The following is a 24,875-nucleotide window of genomic DNA, read 5'->3' as shown; positions in this document are numbered from 1 at the left end:
ACTTTTCTTGGCCTGAAGATGGTGATCTTTCCCCATAAAGAAAGAAAAGTCCCTCGAGTGATTTTGTGCATGGAAAACTTTAAAATTCCTTTTTAGGTTTATGTCATGTAGATTGATTAGAATGCGTCTATAGATTGAGCAACAGTGCAAAATGAGATGAAACTGAACTCACCTTTGCCCTCAGTGTAATTAATTTATCTTTATTCATCTACTTCAACTGTCTGTCACAACAAGTTGGCAACAAAGCATTATATACAGATCATTGCTAAGCTGACAGGCAGTGTAATCGGCACATGCACAATCATACCAGTCCAACTATATTACAAACAGGTTATTAGGATCTTAATGACAGTAAAGAAAACAATATACAACCCATGATTAAAGGTAAAGATTCATTCAAGCACCAGCCTATAATACAGCATCTTCAAGCCAACTCATCAAAACTTTTTGAGCAGATTTTTGGTCTTTAACTGTGATTATTGTTTTATGCAGAGCTCCCAAACTATTACCGTACTGTATTGTAAAACTGAACCAGTAAATAGCTCAGACTGTAAAGCTGAAATGCAGACTATTTAATAGCCCCTACCTTTAAGAGAATGGTATTTAACATTTATTACTAAAAATCACAATATCAGAATTCTTGCTTCTAATTTTGTCTTTACAACATTAATGGCCAGTAAAAAAACGTGTTAAGTCTCAAAAGAAATATAAAGACACAGCAGAAAAAGTCATCAACAATCTGAACTTTACTCACTGTGATCGCTAAACAGGATGTAAATATCCTGAAAACGGAACAATTTATAAACTCAAGATGAATTAAAAAAAAAAAAAAGTAAGTTTGTTGTTTTATATGATTAATATTATCGGTATTAACCATAATTCCCTGGAGTTAGCGATGAGGCTTTGGTCCCTTATTTCACTTTGGCCTTTTATTTTGTTTCCAGCCCTTTTTTTCATATTTATGTATCACAGACACTGCAGCCTTGCTTCAGAATCCCCACAAAATCCATTGGCTTGGGTATAAAATTGTCTGTCAGAGTGCTTGCTCAATATAGCAGTACTGACTTTTAATCAGTCTCCAGGGGAATCTTCACCTGCAAGGTGCACTCAGAAGCTCCAGAGTTTCTCATAACACAAGCATAAGAGCAGAATGTGATGGATGGCGCCCTCTAGAGGTAGTCCAGCTCCAGTGCGTGGCTCAAAGCCTCGAGATCAGCCCTACAGGACACTCTCCAGAATGGCATGTTCTTCTGATAAAACAAAAATAATGTCATATCAAACGCGTGTATAGAGTATAACATTGAAACTTAAGATAGTATCTTTTCAGAAGTTTTCAGTGTTTCTGCAGAAGAAGAGCATATGTGAAGTATTGTCCCATTTGGAGGGGTGCTATAGTACACAGATACATCTGGATAACATTATAGAAAAGCATTAGAAAAAAAAATCTAGGAAAATCTCAAAACAGCAATTTCATGAAAAAACAAACCCATACCACAGAAGCTGCAGAAATCAAGCATAGTGTAAGGTTAACTGATTTGCTGTGGCCCATTTTTCAGCCGTTAAAGTAATAATAAAACCAGACAGTTTTACCTTCTTGGCTACAGTCTCCTCTTCAGCTCCATCTCCTATCACCACATAGACTGCTCTCCGACCAAACCTCTGAGAGACACGCTCAAAACAACTTTCTTTGCCTTTGAAAAGGAGAAAAATCACAGTTTAAATTATTATTACAGCCTTTTCACTTGCTTAACTGTGATATTATCTCCTTGCCTACTTTCCCTTGAAGTTTTCTCACCTGTCTTGGTGGCACTGTATATGTTCTCTATGGGGAAGGCTGAACCTAAACCATAGAGTAACACCTTGGACAGGGCTGGAATGAGCTGAGTAGTGGTCACCAACACATTCACACAATTAGGCCTGAAAGAGGGCAAGACAGGCACTAAAGTCAGTAAATATGACAAACAAATATATTTTGTCACAAACTGAGAAAAAAAATGAAAATGTCAAATTAAACAAAGCTAACATTTAATTCACCTCTAAGTGGTAATAAAACTATGGAAGCATAAACTGACCTTGAGTTGATGAGAGCCAGAGCTTTGAGTGCTTGAGTCAGCCACAGGTCAGTGAGGACTTCCATCTCTCTCCTTAACTGTAACCACTCTTCTCTCTTGGGGCTGCCCAGTAAACCTGACCATCAAGAAGAACAAAAGCTTGACAGATAATCTTGGAAACAAGTATTTTACTCTTCTTCATATCCAAACTGCATGTTTATGCCTAGAAAGAAAATAGGAACCTAATGAAACACATCACATCATCACACGCACCACCACACATTTCCTATAATCCTATAATTATAAATTATAGGATTTATAATAATGTAATAATATTCATAATCTTTATAATCTCTTCTGCTATTTGCACGTTCTTTACTGTAAATTCCTAAGTTAATTTGTAAATTTTGTAGTAACCTGTAAATTGTAAATATTGTAAAACTTTTTTTCTGTCATTTAATAGTCGGGCATTGTACAGCTACAAGCATTTCACCCCCATGTCATACTGTGTATGGTTGTGTGTGTGACAAATAAAATTTGAATTTGAATGAACTCAAATGAAAAGGTCCTACTTTATGACTTCAAATCAATCATCTTTTGATTCTTAGATGTTAAGATTTAGTTCTTTAACTCTTTACCCACTGAAGCCTGACTAGGTGTAACACTTACAGTTAGTTTCTCTTTTGCCTTTAAGGGCACTGGTGAAAGTCCTACAGTTGATAAATATTTGCATTTGTGTAGAATAATCTCATCATCTAACTTCCTGTAAGTGTTAGGTGTTTAATAAGTGCACGAAAACCCCACATAAAAGAAGGAAGGAAGAATTTCTAAACTTTCACGTCACACATAGACAGCAATGTTGTATAAAATGAGACTAGAACTTACCCCCGACATTATTTTTGTATGTGTTGTAGATCTCCTTGACTCTGCGGTATCGGAAAGCTAGTTTCCTCATCCAGTCCACCCCTCCGTGGACCCCTGACCCCAGGCACAGAGATCCTGCTCCTGCTGGGCTCTGGAAGCCATCCGACCCAAAGTTATAAGTGCTGCAGAGTCACAATAAAGAAAACAGCCAGGATATAAATCATAAAGGCGTGAGCTGAATTCTTCTGAAGATCTTATTGTAATAGTTCATCATTGTTGACATTGGTACTCCAAGAATCAGTGGCTATATTCACTAATATATTTTAGGGTTGCAGGAATTTATTAAAGCAATTCAACCATTGAAAAAGAAAGCATTGCTCGAGCTTTTCATCAAATGTAGGGAAATGTGCCAGTGCAAATGAAACTGTCCGGGCCAAGAAATCCTGTAAAATTGAATGAGCATTTGTCACTAAAAATATTATATACATGTAGTGTGACTAGAATAAATATAAAAACATACTCAAATGAAAAGGTCCAAGTTCAATAAAATAAATATGTCAAAAATGTACTTTAATACAGACTGGTTCGCTCAAATCATTCCTAAAAGCATCTTAAAGTGTTTCAACAAGTTTATGCAATAAAACGCCAGCACTGAGGGAGACAGAGGGAATGAAAGAGATAGTTTGATGAGAAATGAAAGCACTGGATAATCCTCTGACATATTATATGACTGTGGAAGTAGGGAAAATAAAAGACATGCACATGCTTGCATGCATGAGCACACACAGATGCACACAGCCCCCATCTCATCTTCATGCTTTTCTCTTCCTGCCCACTAAAACCCAGAGGGCAAGTCTGGTTCACAAGCCATAGCAGAACTGTCAGTTTCCCAGCTAAGCTTTGAGTACAGTAACACAGCAGAAACTTTACCTCAGGTCCTGTCCATTGTCATCTGATGCCACGTCATCAATATGGACTTGGTCACATTCCTGGGAAATGAAAAGGAGAGCAGATATATGATGAGATCCTTTTCAGAGTAAAGCCATTTACAGGCAGGTCTCTGCTCTATAGAAATGATAGCACAATGGATATGAAAAAAAAAGGGTTAAAATAAAATACAAGGAAGGAGGAAATAAGGTGTCAGGAAATGGGCCAGTAAGGCGCCACGGAAAAAAAGTCGTCAACATAGTGGTGCAATTCTAGCGCAACCACATAGTGAAGTAAAGTAAATCTGCACTTTTTTTTAAATACACCTAACAATTTAACCACTGGTTAAAAAAAAAAAGAAATTCTCTTAAGAATCACTCATTGTCCGACAAGCACAATGGTTTGCATATTTGTCTCTGTTGGACGTTAATGCAGCCAACCAGACTGCAGGGAACAAAACCACACTGTAGCTTAACCAAGTGTCTGCAGCCAAAACACCTTCAGCAATATGCAGTAAAACAAGAAATTTGAAAACAGCTATTATGATTTGATATGTTAAATTTAAAAAAAAAAAAAAAAAAAGTAGGACAAGTCAGTCATCACAGACTAAGTGAAAACACACCATGCAAAGGTATCAAGCAAAAACTTGCACTCTGGTTTCTGCACACTCAGTGATATACTCTGTTTTTAAGCACGCACATGCTTAAAAATGGAGTCCTAGTATGACTCCAAACTGTAACGCAACGGCCCAGTACAGACCGGCTCTCCTATCACCTTTCCCAGACGGAGACGCTACCTCATCTCCCTTACATTGCTGCATAACTATATTCCCAGGGGCTGCAACCCACTCCCACTCAGGTGACATCCACCCATGCTGAAATGTAACTGCTGACAGTACAATGCGGATTACCTTTGTATAATTTAATTTCAAACATTTGATTATTTGTCAGCTTGTTATCTGTCAGCTCTGCAAGTCCTAAAATGTCAATGTAAGTGCAGAATAAAATAAAAAAAAATTGCACATATGCTAAAAGTCTCAAAAAGCAAAAGTCTGAGTTAGTCTGATTTTGATTAGACTGCAATAGTTGTATCGTTAAATTGAGATAAAGAAAACTAGAACACACTGAAATCTTTTTTTTTTTTTTAAACCATTAAAATTTCAACTGGCAATGATGGACTTGATTAGTCAGACAGTAACACCGACTATTTACAATACGTGAGTCATGACAGCAGCAGTTGTAGCCACTGGTGTTGCCACAGACATGATAAGGACAAGATAATTGCACCTTAAGACTTAACAGGCTTTGTCAGCCTGATATGGGGCACTGCTTTAGAGCTTTACTGAGTCCTGACAACAAAAGGAGGGATAAAAACTGGGTTTGCAAATGGCTTTGTTGGCTCCTTTCCCTCTTCTTGACTGTTCCTCCTCCCATTTGACTAATTTCCCCCTTGGACACTCAGACACAGACCTATAATTATAGCACAAAGTGTACTTGTTCTCTTTTTCTATGCAGCTCTTCAGGTTTTCTTCTTTGTCAGAACAAGGTTAAGGAATTTAGGATGAAAAACACATGCGTTGTTCAGTCACTAGCAGGTACTAAAATGCATTTTAATGACCAACAGAGGCTTTTATTTCTTTTTTTAAGGAGTCATCATTTTAAGACGTTGTGTATTAACTTTGGGAGTTTTTTTTGATGTCCTGTCAATTCCCCATGAAAGTAAATTGTTTGGGTAATGCTGTAAATGCAGCAGAAAGAATAAATACGAGATAGATATTGTGTGAAGGGATTTCTTCAATGAGTGCCACCGTGCTTTATGTAAGAAGAAAAAGCAGCAAAATGTCAAACCGCTCGCTAAGCTCTTGCAGGCAAGGTTTTCTGGTTAACTGTATGCCAGCTTACATTGCTGGATAATTTTCAGTGCTACAGTTTTCCAGCTTACTGGAAAAAGTCACACAATTATTAGAATATATTGAGATCCAGTGCACTGTAAGCCAAATATGAAAATAGTACACTGGCACAATTTTCTTTGTGCAGCAAAGCACACCGCTAATTAATCAACACTGAGTCTTGGAATTTTCATTGTGTTTCTTTTTTCAACAGTTACGGTTCATCACACAAATTTCAAACCTCACCTCCAGGTCATTGAAGAAAAGCCTTGAGTCAGCCAAGTTGAAGATCATTTCCTCCATCCACAAACCCAGAGACACTGCCTTTGAAGAGTCCTGATACACACAGAGGCAGGAAAAATTGACACATGTTGTATATGCCATTCTCGCACAAGATGGAGAGAAGAAAACTGTTAAAAGTTAGTGTGGACAGTAACAGAATTTTTTCTTTTTGGCATCCTTAACTAAAACTATAAACAGATTTGGCACCATGAATAGAATGTGAATGTGAACAAAGGCTATGCTCTTTGTTAGCATGTTCATAGAAATAAAATTCTGGGCTTATGTTCAGACTAGAAGCTTTGGTATTTAGAGAATAAATTGTTCATTTAAAGCTATTTAACATTACTGCTCTTTTCATTATGTCAATGCACACATAATAGAAGCTTTGTTCTGCTCTAAGTAAAAGGATTGACATAAACAGGTTCCAGAAGAAGGTAGGCGTGAATATTTATCTGTCAATCAAACTTTATTGCTTATCGTTATCTCTGCCATCTTCATTCTGAGCTATTTGTTTTGGCGTTCATAAATTCAGTCAACAAGCTTCCCCAACTGTTCTCTGCTGCTGCTTTTGGTCAGAAATGCAAACTAATCGAAGTCAGCAACTATTAAAACCCTTATTTTCAGTCGTATACATGTAGACTCGTTTAACTACTGGCACCTTAAATGCAATGGATATAATAGCTGAAATGTAGTCAGTCTTTCACCTTTTCCCTCAAACCTTTTATTTTCTGTTATTTTCAATCATATAGAAAGCAAAGTAAAAACCAGGTTTTGCATTACAATAACTTCAATTCAGTTTTTAATAAGCATTTTCTGAATTACCACATTCAGAAAATATAAATCATAATGTGCCAGCAGTCTGGCTGACAAATCATCCATGTTGTTCAACTTTTTTTTTTTAAAAAAGAAAAAAAGAAAAGGTGTGTACATATGAGTGGTGCATTGTTTTGATAACTCCTCTTTGGCAGCAAGACATGCAAAGCCAGGAAAAGTCAGCCAAAGGTGATCATTTAATTAGTTCATTTGAAATGACAAGCAGGGCTGTGTTCTCACTCAGGTTGGTAAAATGGACTTGATGACACAAGTAGGGTAAATCACAGCAATTACAAAATACCTCCCTCCACAAAAGGGCTTAAAAAAAAGGTGATTAAGGACAAAGGCCAAAATAAGTTCAATAGGAGCGACGGGGAGGACACAGGTGACTGGGAGAAAATGCAGTGGGCGAGGACTAAGGAAGAGGTGAATAGAAAGGGTGAAGTGGGTGGAGTTAAAGGCTTGAGAAAGGTTTGTTTGTCCAATAATTGAAATAATTGTCTGTAATCACCCTTCTCTGAAGACTGTGGTTACTACTACACAGAAAATCTAATAAAAGCCTCTTTCTTTTAACCCCAAAGCAGAGGAATGAAGATGAAAACTGGTAGAAAAGGAAAGAACATGCAAGAAAAATTGGTTCCCAAATTTGCACCTTTGCAGGGGACTTTTGTTTGTGATATAAAAGACAGGGTTTGGGAAGAGAATTCACACTCTGGAGAATAGAGTGAGGTGCTGCATGATAAATGAGATAATGGAAGCAAGGTTTTGGGAGTAAGGGTCAGCTCCTCATGTGGACATCTATTCACCTCTGGCTCACCAAGCTAGTGAAAACAGGTTTCTTTCAACAGACCCATTAGTCTTCCTCAGAGTGGGCCCAGACTTACCTTTACTTTATAAATGCCCAAGCATTTGTTAATAATAAGAGCAAATTACATTGATCCAGTTGGAAGAGGCTTATGGTGAGAAGCAGGATGCAAACAGAGTTAATTAACTCCAGAAATGATTATATTATTTCTCCCATAGTAGGAACAACAACAACAAAATATTTCTAGCTTCTGAGCCATCTCAATATTAGTCTATTCATTTGTTTTTCCACTGTCATTCATTCAGTTCCTTTACTGCTTGTCTTAGTTTTGATGTCAGAATCTGTCCCGAGTTTCCCTAGATCCAACAGTGGGGTGTTTGGGTGGTGGGAGGAATCAGGAATTTCTGGCACATGAGTCACATTTCAACACATCCACACAGTCTAACTTGCTCCTTCTCTTTTCTTGGCCCTTCTGCTCTTTCTCTCTTCACCCCCTCACCGTGGCAGAAGAGAAAGAAAAAGAAACAACAGATCCCTGGCCCATCAGAAACGCTGCTCTCAAACTCCCATCAGCCTTGTGTCAACCCACAGGGGGACCGTGAGAATTCAAAACACAGATCCCCGGCCAAAAACAAGAACTGCACCACTGTCCGCCCCTCGTCAGCTGCCTGTCTGTTATGTAAAGGTCCCGCTGGCTGTCAATCACGCGGCAGGTTGTCGGGGTAGCTAAACAGCCCTGCTGCATTATGAAAAGAAACAGGAGGGCAGAAAGGAAAAACAGCCAGCGTGTGAAAATGCTCAGGGATGAGACCCAAAGGTCACTTGTCTCAGGCAGCCAAACTGTTGACCACTAAGTTAAATAAGCACTTGATTGCTGAGAGAAAACAGGGTTACGCGTTTGTTGTTAGGATCATGTGTCCACCAGCCTTATCGCTGGAATTGGGTGTGAATATAGCTTCAGTACATACTCCTTACGGTAAATGACAACAAGAATGGTCATATCGCCATACCTTGCCAAATCGTGTGGAGAAAGTTCCCGTGAGGAGCGAATGGAAAATAATGATGGTTTCATCCAGATCCCAGATAAACACTCGCTGCAGTGAAATAACAGATATGTAATGTTAACCACATGACAGTTTGTGAGTGTGTGTGAGAGAGAAAGATAAATATTGGAGAGAAATGCTGATAATTTCCAACAATGTGTGACCATGGGTTTACCTCAATATCAGAGTCCAAAGGTGGAGCGGGGTCACTGGCTCTTTTTCTTCCTCTTAACTTGCCATCTGAACCCCTTCGTGTTGGGACCCCCTCCTCTTTACCTGGTGTGGGGGGGCTGGGTGGTGGGTGGTACTCTCCTAAAAGACAGAAATATTTTTTTCTTACTTTTTTTTTTTTTTTTTTTTTTAAACTGGTCACAAACAACAATTTGTATGTTCAAAGGGGCAACTACATGGTTTTCAGAATCATCAGGCAAGTAAAATTTTAAATATTTCAGTTTTTGTATTCTTTTTCTTAATGTCACAATGATTAAAAAAAATGACACATAGTATAATTAAAGTGATTAAATGACTCATATATTCTTAAAAAAAGCTTAGAAATAAAACAAAATACAGTTTTTACCTGTATGTGACTCTGGGCTGTGATTGGGCAACATAATTGGGTGTTCTGGGTGCTGATAGGCTAATGGAGCAGTAATCGCAGCAGGGCTAATGTTGCTACTGGTTAGGTAGGGGCTGTTGTAGTGATGTGAGTTATAATACGGCGAGTATTGACTCTGACTGTAGCTTGAATACGCTGAAAACTCCTGCCAACACAGACAAGAATATTAGTCAGTGACGTCAAACATCAGTTGATAACCGATTACAGGACTTTTAGAGTTCCCCTTTTATTTCTGCAAATAACTATATACAAAGAAACATTTTGTTCACGTGTTGCTAGTAAGAACTTAGATACTCACTTGTTGTGCAGGGTTGAAAGGGGTTGAACTTGATATTGCATGGGTGCCTTGAAAAATTCCAGAGGAGATTCCACTACCTAAGGAATGATGCACAGACAAGGGTTAGCTTTAAGGTATAAATCACTCATAAAGGATTAAAAAAAAAAGATACAATTTCAAACTGGAGGGATATTTGACTTTGCTCCATCTAGTATTGTTGAATCCGCTTCATATATAATTTCGCAAGATCCAATCTGATCTGTGATCTGAGTAGAGGAAGTACTGAGCAGTAAACTTTGACTCCTCTTTGACAGCTAAGTGCTGTAGAAGGTTAGAGTGTGATTTATTATGGACATGACAATACAGGTGGGAAAGTCTGCTGCTCCTGCTGCTCTGGGAATCTTCGAATCTAATCAAGCCAAGGCAAGAATGTCTCCCTCCGAGCGATTTTGCCCCACATTAATGCCGTCTCACCTCGCATCTTCCTGTCAGGTATGTGCATACTGTTTGTTTGTCTGATTAACTACTTCTCCTGTAATTCTATCACCTTCACCCACAGAACTGGATATATTTCTAATTTTCATTCCATCCCTTTAGTTTAACCATTATCTTGATGTAGCTTAAAAAAAAAAGCAAATTAAATTAACCCCCCCCCCCAAAAAAAAAATAAAATAAAAAAATGCAATAATGCTGGCTATTAGCCAAAGAGGATCAAATGAACTTCTACTAACTGTGAAAAAAAAAAGTATGTTGTGTGTGGTTCCTTAAAATGGGGATACTATTTCCTAACAACTTCATGTAAAACAGTTACATTTTCAGAATTTACAAACAGACAGTTATGCATGTTATGAACCGAAGAAGATGACAGTTGACAAATTTTGCAGTCTTTGCTAAACCAGCTGAGTTACAGGACAGTTGTAGTAACTGTAAAGTAAAAGAAAGAACATTTTTAAAAGCAGTTCGACCTTTTAATGTTCCCGTTTTAGAGAAACTAAAAGCCGTTTCTTGTTATGCAGCTTGTTATAGATGATTGTGTCTATTGTACAAGTACAAGCTATGTACAGGATATGAACAGGATATAAATATGAAAAACTATACAGAATATGAAGTAAAGTTATTTATTTCATATTCTGTATAGTTTTTCATATTTATATCCTGTTCATATCCTGTACATAGCTTGTACTCACTACAGCCTGTACATACTTATAGTTATAGAATATTCACAACATACTTCATACCGTGTACATTATAACATACCATAATAGACCCATTTCTGTAATATACTCACATATCTATATTATTGCTAATATATATTGTAATATATCTATATCACTAAAGCACTTCTGGATGGATGCAAACTGCATTTCGTTGCCCTGTACCTGTGCATGTGCAATGACAATAAAGTTGAATTCTATTCTATTCTATTGCCATCTGCATTCATATGAAAAACAGATCAAATGACATGCCTACTATTTGTTTTATTTCCACCTGTACTGTTTATTGAATGGGTGGTTTTAAGCAATAAGTAATTCCATGGGATAGTTTGGAAGTTAATTAACAGACACTGCTAGCTTCCTAGCTTCCTATATGTAATTACCTTATGTTTACCCTTCATTGTTTCATAAGATCATTGCTCCTTCTTCACCATGACACAGTGCATGACAAACAGTAGAATAATGACTCAGTGGAAGAATCACAATGAAATGGTCTCAAATAACACAACAGCCTTTAGAGTGACTAAAGGAAAAATATAGGACGTCTCTGGAGTAAACACAAAAAGCTCCCATAGCCCCCATTTGGTTTGAGTTGTACACACAGTGTACAGTAAGTTTTTCTGAAGGCTCTTTGTGGTGTGTGTGTGTGTGTGTGTGTGTGTGTGTGTAGCTTGCGTATTGTGTGCAGTATAATGGATGGCATGGAAACATTCTGAAATCCTACAAACATTTGGTTGTTGTGGCAGTTTATTACCGTTTGAAGTTTTCAGTTAATGATTTATGCATACAAATATTCAAACAACTGTATTTTGTTTGGAAACAGTGTCCTTCAAGCTTTAAGTACACTATGTTAAAAACTGTTTGTTGGTTCAAGGGTGATCTAACAAAGCGCAGTCACTAAAGGCTTTGCAGTTTCTGAGAGGCTTCATCAAAAGTGTGTTTACATGAATATTTACATTCCTGTGTAATGCCTCACATCTGAATATTCTCCTAAAAGAAAGTTATATGGAAAAAAAGATTTAACTTGTCTGTAAAGAGCTGACAAGCAATTGATCTGGAGTCAGTGGGTGAGTGGAGAAAGATAAAGCATGACATTCATATTGGATAACATTGGATTTTAAGCAGAGCACAAACTTAACCGTGTAAAAGACTAGCGATTCTTCTTCGAAGAGGAAGATTAGGGTAAATTAAAAAGCTGTGGAAACAACTACTCAGTCATCAGTCAGTTAGTCCAGCGGTCCCCAACCTTTTTTGCGCCACGGACCGGTTTATGCCCGACAATATTTTCACGGACCGGCCTTTAAGGTGTCGCGGATAAATACAACAAAATAAAACTAGTACCGGTACCGAAAAAAAAGAAGATTTATTCATAACACACGTGAAAAGACCCAGGAAAACCGAGTTAACGATAAAAACAATAACAAAATAACGCTGAAAACCGATAAAAACCCTGAAAACCATACATTTCACACCTGAGCCTCAACTCTCGCGGCCCGATACCAAACGACTCACGGACCGGTACCGGTCCGAGGCCTGGGGGTTGGGGTCCGCTGAGTTAGTCCGTTAACTAACTGAAAGGAAAAGGATCTATCACCATGACTATTTTGGCAATAGAGTAAACTATAGTTATTCACAAACAATGAACTCTGCTTATTCACAACATGACAGTTTAGTGCTCATTTTAACTGCAGCCATGAACTTAGAAATGCTTGTGACAATGCAAGTTCCCAACATTAGATGGCTTTTAACCTTGTACAAAGTCTGTGTGGTGTCTGATTTTGTTGAAGTGAGAATAACACAAGGTAATTATCCTTGCTAGTGAGTAGTCATTTGGTATCCAACCTTATAGACACAAGAAGAAGAAAGGCAGTAAGATTCAGAAAGTACTGGGTTGTTATTCTGAAAAATATTCAATGCAAAATAACAGCATTTTAAAAGCACGTCCACTCATCGGTTTATTGCCCGAAATTGTTTCATCTTCTCCTTGTCGCTTTCATTCAGTGGAAAAAGCTCATGCTCTGTCTGCAATATTAAACCCATTCAACCCTCCGTAAAATGCCCCTTAACCTCTCCCCTCTCACACACAAGGTCAATTTCACGCTGGTTTCAAAGCCATAAAGTCGCACTGAGCAAGTCATGCTTTGGGCGCCGGACGACTGAGGAATGTGTACAGCACAGACACACACACTCAATCACAAACACACACAGACCTGCACGGGCATAGCGCTGAACAGACTCACGAGTTCTACATCTTAGTCAAATCATTTGACTGCCAACAAGACCCTCTGCCTAGTTTTTGTTATCTCTACAATTCATATTTTTCCTCTATCCTCTCATTTTCTCTTCCTATCATCTACATGTTTTTTTTGACTCCCTCTCCAGAGAAACTGACACAAGCGTTTGCATGCTGTGTTGTTGGTCTGAGTGGAGAAAAGGGGCCTGACCCCATGAAAAAGAGGAGGGGTGGGGAGACTTTTGACGCCAGGAGTCCAGACCGCAGCTAATGGAGAACAGGTGTGGCAGAGAGAGGAGAGGAGCTAGGGATGACGGCGAGTATGGATGCTCCATCCAGTAACGCAATATCAGAGATGCCTTATAAAAGGTCTGTGCGTTGTTGTGTGCGGTAGCGTGTCCTTAGTTTCAGTACATACAGTGTTTCAGACTAACCATGTGTATGAGAGTAGCTGTAGAGACTTTGACTTGATGGAGTACTGCTGAAGTTGGAGTAGCCCAGTAGTCCTGTCTGTCCTGGTGAGTGACTTAGGCCATCCTCAGTTTTAATATCTAAAATAACATTAAAAAACAGAAAATTAATGTTGCATTCAGGGCAAGACTAACCAACAATGCTGGAAGTTATTTTCATTATCAATTATACCAAACACGCTATTACTAGAGTTTCGATGTTGAAATCAGAAAACGGTTTGGTCTAATTCATGGTAATCAGTTGAGATAATTAAACCTACAGAACACAATGAGGTTGACTATCAAGGTTTGACATTTGAGTGTCTAGATTGGTCCATCTCTTGAAATCCATTTTCCTGAACAGAGCCTAGATTAACCATAATGCTAAAACAAGTGACAAGTGACGTGATCAGCTTGTTATAACGCAGTGTTCTGCTGGTAAGCCTGTGGTTCTGGCCTTCCTGGATGTTAGTTTGCTACATGCCACCCACTTCGACACATGTTCACCCCTTCAAAGGCAGCAGGCTAGAACAATGCACCTCACGACCTGCAAAAACTCCACAGAAACAGCTCTACGGACGAATCAAAGACCCAAAAGTAATCATTTGGCCCCTGATCCTTCCAAATCCTAGTCAAATCAACCAATCTGCGGGATGCCTAGAACAAACTGTTCCACTCAGCCCCAAACATCACAAGACGCAGCCAGAGAGCTAGTGTATATGCCCTGACTAATCGCAGCTGTTTTGACTTGAATGAGAAAGACCCACAAAATATTGTTTTAATGCTGTGGCTTATTGGTGTAAGTAAAATGGCAATTTATCTTCGTAGCACAATGCCCTGGTTTGTTGTGTACATTACAAAATGTTTGTTCCCCTAGTGTCCACCTCAAGTCACTGTTTTAGAATGTCATTGCCTTGTATATTCATAAAACCATGTTTGTTTGTACTTACTGTAAGATGGCATGCTGTAGCCCTGTGTGTGGTGCGTGTACGATGCGTATGGTCCTGCAGGTTGGAGCGCAGGGCTGTACTGAGTCTGTCCATATGCTGCCATGACAATGATCCTGGAAAGAGGAAGCTTTTGTTAGAGAGTTTGACTTCTCTGTTTTTGTCATGTTAGAAAGGGGAAGAATGGGTGGATGCCAGGAATCTTTGATAAAATTGAAAGATACGCATTGTTTTTTTTGTTTTGGTCTCTTTGCTTCGTCTGTTATTAAAAGCTTAAAAACTTAAACAAATCAAAATAAAAAAGTTAAATGAAAGGAAAGGTGAGCTATAGCAATTTCCGGAATCGCAAATTTAAATTTTTGTACTTTACCAGCATAGCTTAGCTTAACCCATAGACAAAAATAATCCTTATTTGTCTTAAACAGTTCAGATCCTCAGTTTATCCACGGGGCTAAAACAAGCTATTTTTGCTCCGATTTCCTTTTAGTGTAGGCCCCTTTAAACAAGCTTTCTTTTGATTGGCTGCCTCTTGCAAACATAAGATGGCTTGATCTTCTGTGCTCACAGCCGGAGCTGTGTGAACTGGTATTTTGAAGAGTCTGAAACCCATGTCTACAGTTCATTTGATCATACGCACGCTTTATATAATAAGGTAAAGACATCACAAAAATAGAAAGAGAAAACCACAACAATCGGATGATCCTTCATGAGCAAGCACTTGGTAACAGTGTGAAGGAAAAACTCCATTCTATCAGGACAAAACTTCAGCCAGAACCAGGCTCAAAGAGAGTTTAATAATAACTAATGATTATTTACAAAGTGGTGAATAAACAAGTAGAATGAAAAGAGGAGAGAAGGAGAAATACTCCTATGCAACATAACTATGGGAAAGTTCAGAGTCACCTGATCCAGTCCTAACTACAAGCTTTATCAAAAAGTTCTAATCTTAGTTCACTTTTAATTTTAGTGGCAAATGTCATTAAAAGAATACCTGAGGATGTGTAATGTCCTTGGATTAGATAATAAGAAGCCCTGTGAAATGAAACAAGAGTGGACACAATTTAGAAAAAAGTTAGAAAAAAAAAAACATGAGATCAACCAAGAAAAAGACAATGTCACTCAAAGAAATGGTTATAAACATATAAATAGTTATGATAAGATGTTTATTCACTATGTAACAAACCTCTCAGTAATTTCTCAGGCAGACTGCATGCCTTTGTAGTCTGGCTCTCTTACCTGCTCCTGTAGAGAGAGAGCTTAAACCTCTTTATCCTCTCACACTAGTGTTTGTCAGGTTTCTTTCAGTCGTCAACTATCCTGTGGAAACAATAGTGAATACATACCATCAGGACATAGTCATGCAGGTTACTGACATGCTTCAAGCCCTGTTGAAGCAAAACAAGCAGAAAAAAATATTTTATTCATGCAAACAGTTCAAAAGGTGAACAGGTTTAAAGAAAACAAAGACTCAGGGAGAGAGATTAAGCTAAATGTAGCATTGATGTGAAGCCATTGTCACAGTGACTTCAGACAGTCAAATAAGGGATCTGAAAATCAAATGAGGAGTTACAGAAACCAGGTACAACTGTTTCTAAGGTTGTGGTTTTTTTGCAAAGTAGCTTGCTTTAACCTTTCAGACTTACTCTCCTGCCTGACACCTGTGCCATGCAAATTGTGTGTTGCTACATAGGGAATAGTTCACAAACCAGTGGGGGTGGATAGGGTTTTCAACAGAAAGCTGTTAAACAGAATTTCTCATGTCTGTTGGCTGACATGGTGGGACAATAGAGCTGATGTGAGTAAACACGATGGCATGACAAAATAATGACATGAGGAGAGGAAAAATTTTGCAAGATATTTTCCCCTTGAGCTACAGTAGCTCTTTAATTTACTTGCTTCTCTTGAGTAAATTGAAGGTTTTTTTAGGGTCTACCTCACAATATAAAGCACCTTGAGGCGATTGTTGTTGTGATTTGGAGCTGTATAAATAAAACTGAATTGAATGCTGCAAATTAATATGAGAAATACGATAACATATTGCTTTATTGGATAGTGAAATCATTCTGAAATCACTCAATTAACCACAACCAGATCGATATGGCCTTTTTGATTTTCCTGTCAATTTACAGATAATTGGATATATCAGAGTAATGTGATATGAGAGTTGATTAGAAGATGTACAATTGATAGGTCCTACCTAATTGACAAAAGCAATAAAAATAAGAAAAAAGGATTCTGTAAAGTGGGCTGATGGTTAGACAAAATCTGCACATATAAATAAGTCAAAGGAGGAAGTTGAATGAGGTCAGTCTGCCCAACAGAACTCCTACTACAATGCTGGGAAAATGTCAAAATGCTATCTGTGTTACACATATCAGATCAAAATGAAGGGAAATCTTGATTTTGGAGCGTGCAATGATACTGATTCTGTGGTAATAGTTTTGAGAGGATGCACTAAGAAATGTCTTTACAAGTTTGCTGTGGAAGTACAGTTACAGTGCATCCTACTTCTTTGTAAAGAAGTAAAACACAAACTGCCTGCCAAGTCTTATCGCCTGACATCAGGACAAACAGGAAAAAAATCCTGCAGCCATGTTCCCAAATGTTGCTGAAAACAATTTCTGAAGAATGAACTCTGCTAAAATGTTGATGTATGTGTGCGTATTGTCCCAGTAGCCAAGTAGATGTCAGAGCAGTGAAGAAAAGCGTGACTAAATGCTATGGTTGCCTGTCTTTGTTCCGCACAATCTTGTTCCTTTGTAAATATATGACTACATTTGCAATAACCTGAACATTTTATTAATATTATATGCTCTTTTTGTCTCCCCCTCTCTCTTTTTGCCTTAGGCCATTGCAATCTGGCAAAGCTGTAGCTAACTGCCTGACCTCCAACCTCACTGACAACACATTGACAGAGACAGATGACAGTGATGAATTATAAGAGAAACTAGGTTTCAGAGCAGCAGAGATATGACCGAGAAAGAAGACTGAAGTGGCAGAAGTTAAAGATTTACCGTTAGTGGCTTCACAAAATCACAGGCAAAATGCATTACTTACAAATAGCGCACTCTCAGCCACAAGGACTTACTAGATCCATTTGTAGGTCTATAGTATTGACCTTACCTTAAACATACATACATGCGAATGCAGGTTATTTCTTTTCCTTCTATTACAAACTTTTTTTTTCCAAGTAAATATGTTACAACCACAGCTTAAAAGCATAAAATTGTATCTGAATTATTTTCATCTCAATTTGAAATCTAAAAATCAGGCTTTGCAGTTTAGATGTAATCAGTAACCTTTGTTTAAGTCCTTGCAGCCTAATCTGACCCTTATCACAGGCAGACTGTGAAGCTCAGTATGATGACACTGATACTGCAGTGCAGAAGAAAAATAAGGGAAGTTCTGTTGTGCTTTGCATTTCCTAGTACTTTCCAGGGAGTAAAACAAAAAGCAACGTCTGTTCAGAGTCCTCTTGACTTTAGTTGTAACAGTCCTGTATACATACACCCACACAGACACAGACATGCATGTACACGCAAACACAAAAACTGTATGAAAGCCAAGGCACTTCCTGGTTCAGGTTGAGGCCTGGGATGAGGGCGGCCAAGGCCATGGGAACTACAGGACACCGGAGGGAAGATGAGCGGCGCTCAACAGAGATGTGGAAGGCCAAGAACTGAAACCGAAGCTAAAACAAACCCAGCAATGCTACAGGGGGCCGCGAGGCCACAAGGTCTGTCTCACCAGCTTCACCTGGGTCTCAGAGTTCTGCTAGACCTCGGCTTATTTCACGGGTATCAAATTCTAGCCTTTGTGGAGTGTATTGTGCTTTAGGTTGGAATGTCATTTGGGAAAATAAAAGGAAAACATCTGTTTATGCAGATTTACCTTTTATTAAGTAAAGCCACAGATTTGACTCACACTAAGCCAACTTATACCTGTACATAATAAACTAGGTTCGGTTATTAAGGTGTTGTCATGTTCAAGAAACTGGTTTCTATGACATGTTATCACATCTGGACAAAAATCAACAAAAAACAAACAAGCAAAAAAAAAAACCTACTAGTAAAGTTTGGTATTTTAACTAGGTGACCTCACCAGATGCTGTAGCTGGTGGCAATTTCCAATGCAGGGTGTGTTCCCTATCTTATTTACATTTGTCAGACATTTAGGTAACCAGTGTCTGCCTGGTGTTGACAGTCTAAATATGTTTGCATATGTCTGGCTCTCTGAGTCTTGATATGACTTTATAGTAAGAGTCTGGTTACAGCCTGAGGTGACCCACGGATGGTCTGACCTTTATTATTGGTTTTCAATCATAAGTTTGAAAAGGTAATTTGGTGGTCTCTGGTCATGCCATATGGAACCCCACCTGGAGCCCTCAATTTGTACAGTCCACATAAGTGCCTGGGGGAATTTGGGGGGCTGTTTCGCTGTTGCACACAAACCTCTCTCTCAGCTGCTGATAAAAGACATTGAACAAGGTCCCACTATTTGGATTTATGTCAATGTTTTGGGGAGGAACTTGATGCCATCTGCCAACCACTGCCCCGTTTAAACATTTTCGGCACACAACTCAGAGTTCAACAGACTACAGAAAACAGGAAAATATATGGATATTTATGTTCAGAACTTCTTTTGTATATTTAATAATAAAAAAAAACCCTACATCCATCCACAAGTAAAAACAAAGCCAACAGTTCCAAATCTAAATGAACACAAGATGATTTAGTACACATGTGGGAAAACACTGTTGTTTTTCCTGACATTTTCATGATGTTTTTTTTCTTTTGGTATTATGATGATAAAAAGCCCTTTCAGAGCCTGCAAACTGTCCAGTAATGCTGGAAAATCTTTCAGTAAACAGAGCGCAAACTTCATGCAAATCTGCAACTTTCCATCCAGGGACTGAGCCTGGTCTGGCACTTATTTTCTTTATCAATTATGTCCGCTGATTATTTTCCTAAGTAAACATGTGCACTAAATGTTCTAAAATATGCACATCTTTGAATTGCTTGCTTTGTCTCATAATTTACATTTACATATGTTTTTTTTGTCCAAGTTTCCAATTTTCAAAAGAGATAAGCTGTAACATAGTGTTATTGTTTCATTGGAAGAAAACATGGATATTAAAATATTAGTAAATTACTTTAGCACCCCATTTTTATGCTCATTTTCTATATGTGATTTGCTACCGCTGACTGTTATTGCTATAACTACATGATTAAAGCAATGGCTACTCACAAAAAACACTCCATCAGCAACGGTTTAATTGTAACACTTGGAAAAACCATACAGAAATGTTTTTGTTGACTCCATACAAAGTTTGATATTTGCTAACACTACAAAAAACAAAGACACGTGCGCAAGATAGTTCCACGTGTTGCAGTAGAAATGGTCCTGTCACTCCCCAATCCCTCCCTTCTTACCCCAACTTATCTACAATATTTACAATATCAACAAAAAAACCTTAACTTCCGTAACCACTTGAAGACATAAAGTTTTATCTCATCTTACAAACACAAATGATTAAAATAAAGACTCTATTGATTAGCTCAGCTTTTTTCTGTCTCCTTTTTTTCTTGAGATAACAAAACAGACACAAACGAATACAACTGAATGGTGACGCTATTCAAGTATGTTCATTTAAAACTGATATAGACAGGGAACTCCTTTGAAGGAAACAGAAGTGATTCTGCAAGCGGCTTCAATTAACCTCTGGCAGCAGTGAACCTGTTGTCAACTCTGTGTACACTCTGTAACTTTACCTTCAAGACTTGGTGTTCTGTCTTTTTCACTTGACTAACTCCAACAACAGCACTGCTTGAATGTCAGCAGCCCACTCCGTCTCTTGGTAATCAAAGCTTTTTTATTCGACACTACTGCCACCTTTATCCCGATTTCTCAAACACGCGCTCTTTCCTCCGTTCTACATTTCTGCTCATTTCAGCTTGCATTTGTTTCTTTGCAAACTCGATTCCCTCCCTGTGTTCAAGGGACAACACTTATAATATCCCTTAAAATTTCCCCCTGTAATATTGCCAAACCCAAGAAGGACCACCTACGCCAAAACAAGTGCCCCGGGACAGGGGTCAGAGAGGGGGACAGCTGGCAGACCTCCCAGCAGCCTAGAGGAGTGGGTGTGGGTTGGAGAACTGGGCTGACCCCAGTCAGATGGTGGTCTGGCTCCCAGGTAAAAAAACATCTGGTCTGGTGATGGGAGGGCGGCTGTGCATGCGCTCATGAATTTAAAAGTGACACACGCCTGACTGCATGAGTGCTCCTGCCTTCTCTAATGAACTCATAGACACACACTAAAGTACACACACTCTCAGACTTGCTGCTTTATTAGTCATTAGGTTTACCCTCGATCGTCTCCTTAGCACATGATGGCAAGTGGCTGCCTTAGCCGCTAACAGCTGGCCAGACAGAACTCAGCAGTAGCTGAATCTCAAAGGTGCTACGGACAGACCGAGGTCCAATTACTTCTTTACTGGTAAATTTACTGTGCAAGTGTGTGTCTGAGAGAGACGAAGAAAGCAAGAAACAAAAATGGAGATAAGAATGCCAGAAAAAATAAGACATTATCAAATATGAATTCAAACTCAGTGACAGACTGGCAACCTCATACTGTGGCAGCTGGGATAGGCTCCAGTCCCTTGCGAGCCTGAATTGAATAAGTGGAAGAAAATAGGTGGATGGATGGGTGACTTAGACTAACAGATGGAAAAATTGTAAAAAAAAAACCAAACAAACAAAAAAAACAAGCAAACCCCCAAAACATTATATTATATGAGGAAAAAGTAATGCTGAAAAAAAAAAAAGAAATTCCTACACCTAAAAAAAATATTCTACTGAAAACCAAGAAATATTAAATTCTCTTTTGGAAAGTGCTCACACATTAACCCCCCGCCCCAAGAAAAAAATGGTCACAGTAGGTTTTGTTGCAATGTGTGTGGCTTCACTATTCAAGATGAGATAAGGAGATAGCCAGAAAGACAGCTGTTGTCTGCTGACAGCCCAGAGTTTATTACACATACCCAGACCTACACACACATCACCACAAGGACTCGCCGGGAGCTTTCTGGGCCTTAAGGGAATTAAATATGGGGGAGAGAATGGCAGGAAAGCAGGAGGCATTAAGAAGGAGGCCTCATAACTTTGGAGTGGTTCAAGAAGTAACAGAAACACGTTTTCTGCCCTGACTTTTTGCTAAACCAAACACATTGACAGTAATGTGCAGTTTTTAATAATTTAAAATTATTATCTAAATGATGTTCGACTGTCAGCTTTTATGTTGTGAGACTATAAATAAAGAAGTCTAGTAAAAAAAATCTAATATAAAATCTAAACATTAATCCCCCTCCCCCCAAAAAAACAACAACAAAAAACTTGCTGTTGAGTTGTTTTGGGACATTTAAACTTTTCCTTATTTCCTTAACATTTTACCTGATTGGTTGCAGGCTTCTCGGGTTATGAGCAAAGAATATAAACTACATTTAAAAAAACAAAAAAAAACAGTATATTTAAAATAAAAAGACAGAGCAAAAACAAGCAATCACACTGACGTACACTGGTCACATAAATGCAGCCGTTATGACTTTGACCTTGTGTGCTTGTTTGTAAGTCAGGATTAAACTGGCTGTATCACTTGACTATTGTGTCCCTGTGACTGTTAAAAAGACAGGATAAACTACTGCCTAGGAAATACTTGTGACCTTGACAAACACCAAGTGCAATATTAGAGAATTTAGACAAAGACAACATGCCACTATGTGGACAAATTTGGTCTGTACGCCACACTTAATGAAGCACAACGAGAAGATGTCAAGTTGTGTGTCTAAGAGTTTGATAATAAGCTGACTAAACGGCTAAAAAAAATATTTGGTTCTGCGCCAAATACAAACGCACTCATTTTAGTGCAGCAAATTAGAAAGCTTTGCAATGACACAGAGAAGTCTGGTTCTAACACTGCTGTAGCCTTAAATTCATGTCATTAAAGCTGCTTGACTCCCAGTGAGAGTGAGAGAGAGAAGAGAGAGGCTGAGGAGAAAGGGACAAACAGAAGCCATAAGACATCAAGAGCTGCACAGCTGTGAAGAAATATCATAAAATCGGTGCCGATAAAGTCAGGAAGAGCAGAGCTTCCTATGAAAATATTTATCATTCCAGAAACGTTTGGCTACAGAGGGGTTTGGAATTAATTTGTGTTTTCTTAAGAGGGGGTGCCTTCAGTTCAGGATGGGGAATTCTCTACAACTCGGGACTTTTTGGGTTCCTGCTTTTTCACAATTTATTAGAGCTAGTAATAAGAACCATGAAGTCTGAGGAAACAGGGAGAAGAGAAAGAGGCAGAGGGAGAAAGACTGTGAGGGGCTCAGGTCAGCTATAGAGAAGAAATCCAGAAATGGGGCCTAATGTTATTAGGAGACACACCACAGTGTTAAATCAAACATGCTCGAGCACAAACGTTGTGAAGGTGGTTTGAGCCAGCATCCCTGTCGCCTCCATCAGACCCCTGGATATTTATGGAGATTGAAATAGAGGTAGCAGGAGATTCTAACGTATGGACGGTTGGGGATCTGAATTTCACACACCAACTATCTAAAGTAAGACTCCCGCTTTGGAACAGAGACAACTGAGAGTAAGTGGCAGGCGAGAGATATGCCAACTAGGGCTTTATAAAATTCAGAGTGCTGGTATATAAGGAACATATTTTCATGTCCCACTTATATTAAAAAAAGATCTCTGCAAACAAACATGTAATTGTTTAACTTATTAAAGTTTAAATGTACATTTTTAAAAATATTTCCTAATTAATATATATATATATATGTTTTATCTATATATCATGGCAAAAGTCTACTAGAAATCCAAGACAATGCAATGTCAGAATTTTTTCATGTCAATACATTTACTATGTAAATGCTAAAACCAGAGGACCCCATTACTCATTACTCTTCCAACCCTGTAACCGATAGAAATGTTTAAAAGTAATTTGAATGACTGGCAAAACAGTAGAGCGAGTTTTCTAGTCTGGAGCAATGAAGGAGTCCTTGACAAATATGAATACCAGTCTTTGAAAAACGCTAACGGGGAGGCTCCCCTAATTTACTCATTGAGGGTCATTGCGTGGCTGCTACACGGGTGGCAGTGATTTGGGTGTAATCTTCTGTACTTATAGGCCCGAGCAAAAATTAGTCCACGGACTCAAAGCCCACCAAGAAAAACAAAAGGAGCTCAATCTAAAGAGAAGGCACCTCACACACTTCTGCCCCAGTTTTTTTAATGGCTTGACAAGACACAAAATAACCGTTTTGCTGATGGTGATTTTCTACTGCTGGGAATTATTTTTAAGAATTATAGTTAAATGCTTAATCAGAATGTACTATTCTCAGCCCATAGGATTTTTAAAATACCCTGAAACAAACAAACAAACAAAAACAAAACTAACCAGTTTTACTTGTATATGGCGCGGAATTTTTCCGCTTTAGAAAACATTTGTCCCTACACAAATAGGAATGGTGCCAAGTACTGTTTGTATCACGGCTTTGAAGATTCCTATAATTATACATTACATTTGGGCTGTCTTATTTTTAAAAATCAAATTATAAAACAATATATAAAAACAAACATTTTAACAATACCAATAATACCGTCATTATATTACCCTAATTGTGTAATCATAATAATAATTATTATAATTTTAAAATAGCCAAACGAGGAAAAAAAAAATATAATAGTGTAGCTGAAATATTATGCCGTAAATTTACTTTAGTATACACTTTTCACTGATACGGTTTGAAAAAAAAAGGGGGGGGGGGGGGGGGGGAAGAAAAACTCTCTTAACGGGACAAATTATGCTTTCTGTAATATTTATCTCAAAAGCTCTCAGTCAGACTTGGAAGTATCAGGAAATACATAAAAATTCGCAGCGAAACAGATGAGCATCAAACTCTGCGGATTGTTTGGTTTAAATCAGTAAATCCATGAAGTGATATATGTAATGATATGATGCCTTATTGTATAAATAAATAAATAAATAAATAGATAAATAAAAGACAGTAAACAAGGTATATCAAACTTACCATAATTCAGAATAAGGCATATGCAGGAAAAATCCGATTACCGATCAGAGCCTCTCCATGCCCAGGAGAGAGCCCGCAGGTCTTTCCCCCAAGTGTCCCAGGAAATCAGTGACAACACGCTCCTGTTGACTCGGAGCTCCTGAGATGAGGAGGAAGAAAAAGCGGACGCTTTAAATCGAGGGTCTCTAGGTGACAGCTTTCTGTAGACACTGACTCGCATCGATCTCTCTTCTCGCACTCTGCAGCTTCAGGAGCGTGTTTGCTTTCCCGGCGGTGGGGAAGCGGTGTTAAGTAAATGAGCGAAGATTCCTGGTTCCTCCTCCTCCTCCTCCTCCTACTACTACCGAAGAAGTGCGTGCGCGCTGCACACAGCCT

At 38.5% G+C, this 24,875-nt stretch overlaps 1 protein-coding gene across 1 annotated transcript; it reads right to left on the bottom strand.

Annotated features, from left to right (window-relative positions):
- Positions 1–184: 184 nt before the first annotated feature.
- Positions 185–24,875, bottom strand: eya2 (EYA transcriptional coactivator and phosphatase 2). The gene is made up of 16 exons (XM_082533764.1): positions 24,501–24,875; positions 15,646–15,726; positions 15,401–15,441; positions 14,413–14,525; positions 13,448–13,564; positions 9,588–9,664; positions 9,251–9,434; positions 8,849–8,985; positions 8,641–8,724; positions 5,977–6,066; positions 3,846–3,904; positions 2,937–3,097; positions 2,073–2,187; positions 1,796–1,917; positions 1,591–1,691; positions 185–1,250 (listed from the first exon to the last, which is right to left on the bottom strand). Exons 4-16 carry the CDS (start codon positions 14,513–14,515, stop codon positions 1,170–1,172), a joined length of 1,431 nt encoding a protein of 476 aa, XP_082389890.1. The 5' UTR covers positions 14,516–14,525; positions 15,401–15,441; positions 15,646–15,726; positions 24,501–24,875; the 3' UTR covers positions 185–1,169.

This window comes from Aulonocara stuartgranti (assembly GCF_965226115.1).
Source record: "Aulonocara stuartgranti genome assembly, chromosome: 5".
Taxonomy (NCBI): Eukaryota; Metazoa; Chordata; class Actinopteri; order Cichliformes; family Cichlidae; genus Aulonocara; species Aulonocara stuartgranti.
The sequence above is the reverse complement of the archived record's forward strand: the minus strand, read 5'-3'. Positions and strand labels throughout refer to the sequence as shown.

Excerpts from the sequence above, each read along its gene's own strand:
- eya2 (XM_082533764.1), bottom strand. The coding sequence starts at position 14,515 with ATGGCAGCATATGGACAGACTCAGTACAGCCCTGCGCTCCAACCTGCA. Across the intron at positions 6,067-8,640 it reads TCTCCACACGATTTGGCAAG|GACTCTTCAAAGGCAGTGTC; the intron begins GTATGGCGATAT and ends TGTGTGTATCAG. Across the intron at positions 3,905-5,976 it reads TTTTCTTCAATGACCTGGAG|GAATGTGACCAAGTCCATAT; the intron begins GTGAGGTTTGAA and ends TTCATTTCCCAG.